At 27.5% G+C, this 10,106-nt stretch overlaps 1 protein-coding gene across 1 annotated transcript in view; it reads right to left on the bottom strand.

The window, feature by feature from the left end:
• Nucleotides 1–8,001: 8,001 nt before the first annotated feature.
• LOC117177251 overlaps nt 8,002–10,106 on the bottom strand; it is a 4,465-nt gene continuing 2,360 nt past the window's right edge. Inside the window, exon 2 of the mRNA XM_033367832.1 lies at nt 8,002–8,915. Within this exon, the coding sequence (XP_033223723.1) occupies nt 8,535–8,915 (381 nt within the window). The 3' untranslated portion in view covers nt 8,002–8,534. The remainder of the gene's footprint in view (nt 8,916–10,106) is intronic.

Below are 10,106 nucleotides of genomic sequence, written 5' to 3'. Positions count from 1 at the left end.
TACTGTTTATTTTTCGGTGTCTAGGCGAAAATTCCATCGTTTTACCTTTATATTTCACTTCAAATTATTTTAAAATTTATTTGTTGGATTGAAATCAAATATCAATAAGTAAATTTGATCAATCAACTTGCATAATGTGTGGTGTAAACAATACTCATGCAGAAGACTGTACCCCCCGAGCAGCCATCTTGAATAGTACGTTTGGGAGCCACTAGGTCTCGCATTGCAAGTTTAAATTGCCAATAAAAAAGTTATGGGTGACAAATTGCCAGCTCTTTTTTGGGGGAACAACTTTTATCTTTTTTTTGTAGCTTGTGTCGTTTATCCAAAATTTATTTATTTTTTATTCAATTTTATTTATTTTTTTTTACGAATAAGACAAAAACTACTTGTCCTATAGAAAAGTGATTTATAACCAATTTGTAGATTTTTTTGGGGTGCATAATTTTTTTTATAAAGTGCTTTGTTTGGGGTAAAATATTCATCTTTATTTGTTTTTTTTTTTTAGATTTAAAAAATGCTGTAACTCTGATAATTTTATTTATCAACAAAAGTGGCGAGGTTAAATTTGTAGTGTTCGAGGACTACAAATAGCTACACATAATATTTTCATATGAAAAAAATAGTCTAAAAAGAATTGAATTTTTATTAAAAACAGCTGGGTGACGAACTTGATATTTTTATTTAAGCTCTAAAACTGCATGCGAAACCATAATCCAATCCGACTAGTCTTGCAAAATTTATACGGTAGAAAAACAATAGCGTCTCATGAAGATGGGAATGTAAAAAATCAAACATTTGAATATGTAACAAAATTTAGCCTTCTGTACTTTCTACAGCACGAGCATCAGTTTTAGTCGCAGGGTACCTTTTCACGTACGCCTGTTTTGAATGAATCATTGAATTAATTTGATACATCGAGTTTGTATCTAGGTTCTCAAACAATCAAATTTGCCATAAACCAAAAAAGCAGCTAGAAATGAATCCTATGAAAAATAATAATTCCACGATTAATTCAAAACAGGGCTCTGTGAAAAGGTACCCTTATTTATTCAATAGTTTACATAGATTTCCCTGATAATAATTTGAATCCCCCGCCCAAAATCTTACAGTTTCGAAAGTTTTATCGTCTGCTGCTCTCCAAACTAAATGCATTTGTTATTATAATTACATATTATACATGTTTTACGTGCAAAGAACTACAGGATACGTAAACTGAGGGTCTAATTGATTACAAAATGAAAATTTTGGTCTCTAAAAAACTTTTTTTTTTTGTAAAAAATTAAATAATTATTGATTTTACCGCGGTTAACAGTAATTACCGATAAACAAGTAAGGTGAGGTATTACCGCGTTCAGGCAGAGCAGCACTCATTAGTAAAAACAAAGATATTCGGTCCTATATACTGCATGAGATTAGTTGCACCACATACCGGTAGTTAGCGTGGCAAGCAAGTTTCTGGCCTACCGATTCTGGCGTACCGATTGGTTCCTCTACATACTTGTAGAGGCGCGACAGGCAACCATATATTCGGTCACGCCAAATTATAGTGCATTTGAAATCCAAAATAGTAATAATCTAATTTTACTTTATAAGTGAATGGAAAAATAATTTTAATTGAGTAGAAAATGTCTTGAAGGAATTCGAAAACTCTAAAGACTTTTTGAAATCAAAATTATGCTTAATCTGTTGCAAATATGTTAGTATAAAATAGTAATAACAATTTTGAATTAAAAAGTTTATTTTTTATTCAAGTTATATTTTTTTGGAAATTAGTAGAAAAGTAAATTTGAAGATACAGTTAGGTTTTATTTAAATTTAAATAAACTAAAAAAAACTGTCTGGTTAAATCAACCAGAATGGTGGTTGAATATGTCCTTACTATTTTTTTCTGGTTAAATAAATAAAAATTCTGAAAAGAAATTTCCTTATAAAAACTTAAAAGAAAATTTTCCTAATTTTCCTTTTAGACTTAGACAAATGTCTTCTGAAATGTTGAATTTTTTAAATATTTTTGATTTTAGTGGTATATGAGTTTTTTAACAGCTGTAAAGTGTAAGAACATTTTCACCATGTTATAAATATGAACCATTTTTTAAAATTGAAATAAGAAGTAACTCAATCTTACAAAATGTCATTTTCCCTGCTGCAGAAATCTAACTTTAAGAAAAAATGTAAGTTTCCTTAATTTTTTTTATTAGCATTTAATACTAAAACTTGACATGAAAATTGCCATAATTTTCGTATTTTTTTGTTTCAATATCTGAGTTAATTACATTTTTTAAACCGCAATCATGAAAAATAATATAAACCAATGCTATAAATTCACAAAACTATTATGTACTATAATAGTCTATATTTTTTTAAAGAATTTGACGCCGTTTTCATTTTATTTTTAATAAATATATAAGTTTCCTTAGGTTTTTATTTAGTTTCCTTTAATTATTTCCTGTATTTCTTTATTTTGTATTTATTGAGAAAAATAAGTTGAAACTTAAAAATTTTCTCCACCGGTTATGTATAGAAAACTATACTTTCCAGCTGGTCGATTAAGCTTTTGTTTGCATTTACTGGTTTAACTGTTTGCATATTTAATTCCATTCAAAAGTTTTGATTTTGCTAAAATAATTATTTTAAATTCTTTCCTTTAATAAAAAACTTGCTTTTTTAATTTGTTCGTAAATAAATATATTTTCTAATAATATAAATATTTGATTGACTTTCAATTTCTTTTATAACATTTTAAAGGCTTATGCATTATAAATTAATTACCTCATTAACAAAAAAGGTTTTTAAAGAAAAATAATGACAATCATGCAAAAAACCCCACTTTTTTATTTGAAAAAGATATTAACAATGTTTATTTCTTGCATAATTAAAAAGAAATTTGGAAGGAATTTCATATTTGAATAAAATTATGAATCGAACCAAAAAATACATGATCTGGCACTTTTCTGCTAGACTTATTTTTTCAAAAATTGTATACTCTATTTATTTCTGACAATGTTAAAACTTCTATTTTAATATTGAGTCTATTAAATTAAAAAGGAAGATATTTAAAAATTATTTACGCCTAGCGTTATAATGCTTAAAGCTTCTTGTTCTTCAAAAATTAATATATTCCAATCAAGATTTTATTCTTACTTCTTAAATCTTGTAAACAAGAACAAATATTTTCATGTAATAAATAAGTAACGAAATTTTGTTATCAAATAATTTTTTTTAATGTGATAAGTCGTGATTATTTCTGCCGTCTTGGAGAAAAAAAGTTACTCTCTAAAGTTCGACGTAAGGGTCATGTTCGCGTTGCAGCGTATACGTAAAAAAGACTCACGTCAAAACGAAGATAGTGAGTTTCTTCACGCAAACAGCAGATTTGGCTTAACAAATTTTTCCCTCTCGACGGATTGTTCACCTTGGCGCACAGCATTTCAATTTTCAATTTAAAACTTTAAAAATGAAGAAATTTTAATTTATCAGATTATATACTTGAGGCATATTCAAAATTTAAAAAAATATTAATGCTTGCATTTTTAATTGATCAACTCTATGAAAAATTTCAAATAATACAATTCTTGAAAATTCTGTTTATAAAATTACTCCATTCGAATGTTTTAAATTAAAAATATATTAAAACCTTTCAATTTAAAATTCCTCTCCTTATAAAAAGTTTTCGATTTCAAAGGCTTTACATTTATTCCAATTTTTCACGAGATTTGACATTGAATAATCTGCTTATTGCAGCTTTAAATTATTTATATCCTAAAGCTGAAAAAATGCATTGCCGAATCATAAATTATTCCATTTAAAACGTTTAAAATTAAATAATTTAAATTGATAGGTTATACTCGAAGAATATTTGAAATTTTACAAATACTGAGATTTTGAATTTTAAATTTATAAACTAGTTTCTTTTAATAATAATTATTTTTACTTTACGCTAATAATCCAATTTTCGAAACTGAATAATTTTGAATGGAATAATTATTTAATTGCTAACATACTTCTAATTCGAAATAAAATTGTGGAATGATAAAATATTTGCATGCAAAATGGTTATGCTGAAGTTTAAATGCATTTTTTTTTAAATTTCTCCAGCTTATTTGAATGCTCTCCATCGTTGAAGTCAAGAAAGAAGCCACATATCTGTATTCAATTAAATCAAATTTAAAATTTAACGACAGTTTCATTTTTATTTAACTAGATTGTACTTAAATTTAACGCCACTTAACACCATTCAACATCTACAATTTTAACTGAAATTTACTTAAATTTAACTATATTTTACTTACACTTTGAATTTAAATTAAATGTATTCACTTTTTGAAATAATCGAAATTGTATTCAATCTTTAAATTTAGTTTTACAACATAATTTTTAAAATTGCACTACAATAAATCTTAAAGTACGAATAGAAATATTTTAAAACTTATTTACTTAATATCTAGAAAATTTCTCTTTTAAAATAAACCAGACGAGAAATTAATTTAATTTAACTAAACTTTATTTAATTCTTAAATTCACCTAAATTTCATTTAAATGTTGAATTTAGCTAAATTTTATTAAAATTTTTAATTCAACTAGATTTTATTAAATTTTTTAATTTATCTTAATTTAATTTAAATTTTAAGTTTAGTTTAAAAAAATAGTTTTAGAAATTTCACTAAAATTCTAAAGTACGAAAAGAATTTTTTTGCATTTATTTATTGTTTCGAAATTTTAAAATAATAATTAATAGAGTATTTTTAGGTTCTTTTTAATTTGCATACAATTAGATAATTCAGTGTTTATAACATTTTTGGCGTATAGGCCGTACAGAGCCAGCCGACTGACTCAACTATAGCAAAGATTGCTATAGTGATGGCGAAAGCGAACGCGAGAACGAAAAACAGAAAATCACGTTCGGATTGGAATTCAAGAACTTTCGGTATGCGCCCGGTCGTTCCCACTACTGACCCATGCCGTATCTAGGATCTAATATCTTTGGTAGAAATAACTTGCGCAAATTCAGATTTTGTTAGTTTGCATCGCTCGTAGCGCCTCTAGCGGAAAAATGTGAAAACGAAAACATTTTCAAAATTTCCTATTTTTCCCTTAAACAATTTTTCATTTAAAATCATTAATATTCAAATAACAGCATTTTAATCTTGTAATACTTTCAACATATAATATTTTATTATAGGGAGAAAAATGTATTTCGTACAAAACTTAAAATTTTTTTAATTTATTTATTTAATTTAAAAAAAAAAGTTTTTTCTACCATAAAAGGTTGCGGTTTTTTATCGAAATAATTTAGTTTTTAACATCGCAGTTGAATATATAACCTAAAAAGACAAATTTCCAGCGAAAAAATATCATAGTATTTTTTTCAATAAAAAAGAACGAAATATTACAAAATTTGCTTTAAATATATAAAAGTTTAGCTAAATTATTGAACCTTCAAGCCAGAAGACAGACTTTCTCTACAAAAATTGAATTTTTAAACAAGAAATAAGACTTTTCAGCAAAAAATAATTTTCCACGAAGCTCGTGCATTTTTACCAAGCAAAAATGAAATTTCAAATTGAAAAAATATTGTTTTTACCAAAAAACGAGAATTTTTAACTAGAAAAGATAAATTTTAAAAAAATTGAAAAGTTAAATTTTCTGTTAAAAATTGAATTTTAAATAAACAAAAAAAGTATTTTTCCACTGAACACTTAAATTTTCAACCAAGAACATGATCCTCCCAGTAAAAAAAATACATTTTTAACAATGTAGTTTAACTTTTGCCCATGTAGTTCAATTTTTAAATGAAAAAAATTACATTTTTATTCGAAAAAAAATAATCAATTTTTGACCAAAAAGGATTACATTTTCACAAAATTGTTGAATTTTCTACAAAATAGTTGCATTTTTATAAAAAAAGATGAAATTTCTCTCAAAGCAGAAGAATTTTTAATTACAAAAAAAGTCGTGTTTTCATCCAACAAAGATTCCAGTTGACCATGAAGGATCTAAAAAGATGTAATTTCTCCTAAAGCAGGTGAGTTTTAAATTCAAAAAGACAAACTTAAAAAAAAAGAGTTGAATTTTTAACCGAAAAGTTATATTTTTATTCAACAAAGATACAATTTCTCCTGAAACAGATGAATTGAAATAAAAAACTTTAAAACAATAGTTAAATTTTCATACAAAGAAGCTTCGAGTTCACTTTCTAAATATTCTTCTAAATATTTTTTTATTTTAACAGGTGCCGTTTTGACGTGAAGTTTCCCATGTAAAATAAATGGGGAAAAATCACTTTTTTGAGTTTTTAGAATAATTTTTTAGGGTTCGAAAAAATGTGACGGGAAAGTATGGGGGCTTGTAGAGAATTATCCAACGAAGAATTTCATTTATTAGACAAATGGGTTTGACACCCCTAACACACCCTCACGACTACCTGAAAACTACCCTTAAAAAAAAATGTCAATTCTTCATGAAATCGACCTTTTGAACAATGTATTCTCGTCTTTTTTTGCTTAAAATTATTAATATTGGTCTAGTGGAATATTTCTCACCATTAGTTTATTAATTAGCAGTTATTTAAACAAATGGAATTTGTTTAAATAATTTTTTTTCCTCAAAAATTCATTTGCCCCCTTAAAAATTATTACTATTAGTCTAGAGGAATATTTATTACAGTTTGTTCATCAATTGTTTATTATTTAAACAAATGGAATTTGTTTAAAAGATTTGTTCGAAAACTCTTTTCTTCCTTAAAAATGATTACTATTAGTCTAGTGGAATATTTGTTAACATTATTTCAATAATTTTCAATTGTTTAAACAAATAGAATTTGTGTGAAAAATTTGGAATAAAAATTATTAATATTTCTTCAGTGGAATTTTTATCAACATTGTTTGATTAACTTTATTTTTAAAGAAAATTTTAATGAAAATTATTACTTGTATATAACTGATAAATTAATTATTATGATATTAATTATTGATCAGTATCTAATTATTACTAATAAATATTCCACTAGACCCACAGCAATAATTTTTACATAAAAAAATTCGAAACGAAATTATTCAAATAAATTTCATTTGTTTAAATAATTAAAAATGAATGAACTATTGTTAATAAACATTGCACTAGACCAACAGTGATAATTTTTAGAGAAAAACGAATTTTCATAAAATTTGTTTAAAAAATTACAAATTAATATACCAATGTTATTAAATATTCCACTAAACTAATAGTAATAATTTTAAGAGGAAGGGGGGGGACAAATTTTCGAAAAAAATGTCAACAAATTTCATTTGTTTAAATAATTAATAATTAATTAACCAATGATAATAAATATGCCTAATACTTTCCCGTCACATTTTGTCAAACCTTAAAAAATTATTCCAAAAACTCAATAAAGTGATTTTTCTCCATGCATTTTACATATTTCAAATCAGAATTTACGTTACGTTTCATGCCGTTCCATTAAATTTCGTTGAACTTTCTTTATTTACGTTCCATTATATTAAATTCCGTTGAAGTAGCAACTACTTATTTACAGAGTCTATGCAAAGTTCAAATAATTTTGAATAATTTTTTTCAGAGACTTTTTTCGAATTTCATTGAATTTGATTGAATTCCATTAAATTCTACTAAATTTCGTTGCTTTCCATTAAATTCATTTTTTCATTTGTCTTTTTTCATTTATTTTCTATAAATCGCGCTGAAACCCCTAAAATATTCACACTCATATTTATGCTGACTGCAATACGCGGCCCAACAACTCACCTTGCCGTTCAAATTTCTTGCTGCCTGATGGCGCTACCAACATACTTGGGAGCTCTATATTAAAAGTTCTAACTAAAAGAATAACCTTCAGAAAAAAGTTATTGAGAATTTTAAAAATTGTAATCTGAAAATATTTCATTTTTCGTCTATTTGAAAAAATTGTTATTTGTTTTAATTTTTAACGCTTTTAATTAGAAATGATACAATATTTAAACTCTTCTGATAAAACTGCCCGATTTTAAAAATTTAATCTCAAAGTTTACAAATTGGGAACGATTTTAATCAGAAATAATACCATTTGGAAAACTTTAACACTTTCGCAAGCGGCGCTACGAACGATGCCGACTAACTAAATCCGAATCTATGCGTCCAAAGTTTCTAAAGGCAGCATGGGAGTGGAGTCTCTTTATTCTACTTCGTGGTCAAATCTTATTTCAATAAAAAATTCAAATTCGAGCTGCATGAGAAGATACCCTTAGGTGCAACTGAAAATCATAGAATATGCAACTTTAAAGTTGGATGTTGCAAAAACTCTGCTTAGCGCCTTTTAAAATTCTTTGCAGATTAAGAAAAAGTTAGGAGAAGCAAGTTGTCGCTTAAAAATTGAAGATATATTCTATGTCAATTACTTACAATTGCCATGTTCAAATTAAAAATTAGGAAGAATTAAATTAATAAATATTACATTGTTGACATTTAAACTATTTTACGTGCCCGCGTTGGGGTTGGTAAATTTTCAAATCAATATGAAATATTCTCCAGCAAATTTCCCATCATGTGACGACTCTTTTCATGTAATTGCACTGTCTAAGAAATCTGTGCATTCTGGCCTGTTGCATTTTACCGACTCGATTCATGCAGGTTTCGCTTTGGCATAGTGCGCAGAATTGTGAGGAAATTCCATGGAATGGTGATTGGTAGTAGACACTTGGATCTTTTAGGATTTTGTTCTTGCGGTGAGAATAGACGTGAAGAATCGTTTCCATCACTAAAAGTATGGCGATGCACCATTTGCAGTATATTATGGCTGGCAGAAATAGACAGATAGGATTTATTTGGCCAAACGAGTCTCCCTCAAGGACTGATTCAATATCCATGCAATCTTCGGATATCTTCTTCGCCGGTGCATAGTTTTCTCGAACTTCTCTAGGAATCTGGAGATGTAAAATTAATATTTTCTCAGTTTTGTGGTACACGGAGAATATTTTTATTTAAAAAATGTTTTTCATATTTTAAAAATTGATCAGGGATTAGTTGAAATACAGTGAAGTCTCGCCTATTTCAAGAACCTCGAAACGTAAAGATTCGATAATTTCAAAGCTGGAGGGGCCCCCACCTCTATTGCGTGTCGCCAGGTTATTTTTGTTAATCGACGTTCGTTAGCTGCCCCAGTCTTCTGTTGAACCCGATTGGTTACTATTAGAGTCAGCATATTAAATCATGTTTCTTTTTTCAAATTGAAATTTAATATTTATGATAAATAATGAGTGGGAAATGCATCAAAAGGCAAAAAATGCAGCAAAAAACGTCATTAATTTTGACTTCAGAAAGAATCAAATTCTCAATTTATTTTTAGTAACTTTAGTGCTTTTATTGTAAGTCACACTGTTGGGAATAAAAAAATTTAATTAAGGAACTCGCCAGATACAAGAGTAATCATTGCGATAAAAAATGTTTTCTTTCTCTGAACTCAGAAGTCATAACGTGTTTTTCATGAAAAACGAATTATTTTTTATCTGTCACTCCAAAATCCTATTTTAGGATTAAGAAAGTAATGTTTATGTATTTCCTAATAATTAAACATATTAAATTTGAATTTTGATATTATTTAAAATCAACGCACCAATAATAATTAATCGGGTTGCCGGCGCGACGCAAGCGCAGTTCAAATAGTTTCCAAAATTTGGAGCCCTGTGTGCAGCCTCGTGCATCGCCCCCACTTTTCTATTCTCTTAAGGTACTTTTTCACGGAGACCTGTTTTTAATTAATCGTGGAATTAATATTTTTCATAGGTTTCATTTCTAGCTACTTTCTTAGTTTATGTCAAATTTGATTGGTTGATAACCTAGATACGAACTCGATGTGTTAAATTAATTCAACGATTAATTCAAAATAGGTCTCCGTGAAAAGGTACCCTTACGGTCCGGAGGGAAGGCGGCGTTGAAATTAATCCATCAGATGGCGCAACGATAAGAATGCGACTTAAATGTGTAGCTTCTGGTTGCAAGTCAGGTTATGACAAGAACCAAAGATATTATAAACGTAGATGCGGTGCGGGCTTAGTTGCCCGCCATAAATGTAGACGGCGCGTCCGGCGAAAAAAGTCACTTCCCCTCTACCCACC

Source organism: Belonocnema kinseyi, chromosome 7 (assembly GCF_010883055.1).
Source record: "Belonocnema kinseyi isolate 2016_QV_RU_SX_M_011 chromosome 7, B_treatae_v1, whole genome shotgun sequence".
NCBI lineage: Eukaryota > Metazoa > Arthropoda > Insecta > Hymenoptera > Cynipidae > Belonocnema > Belonocnema kinseyi.
The sequence above is the reverse complement of the archived record's forward strand: the minus strand, read 5'-3'. Positions and strand labels throughout refer to the sequence as shown.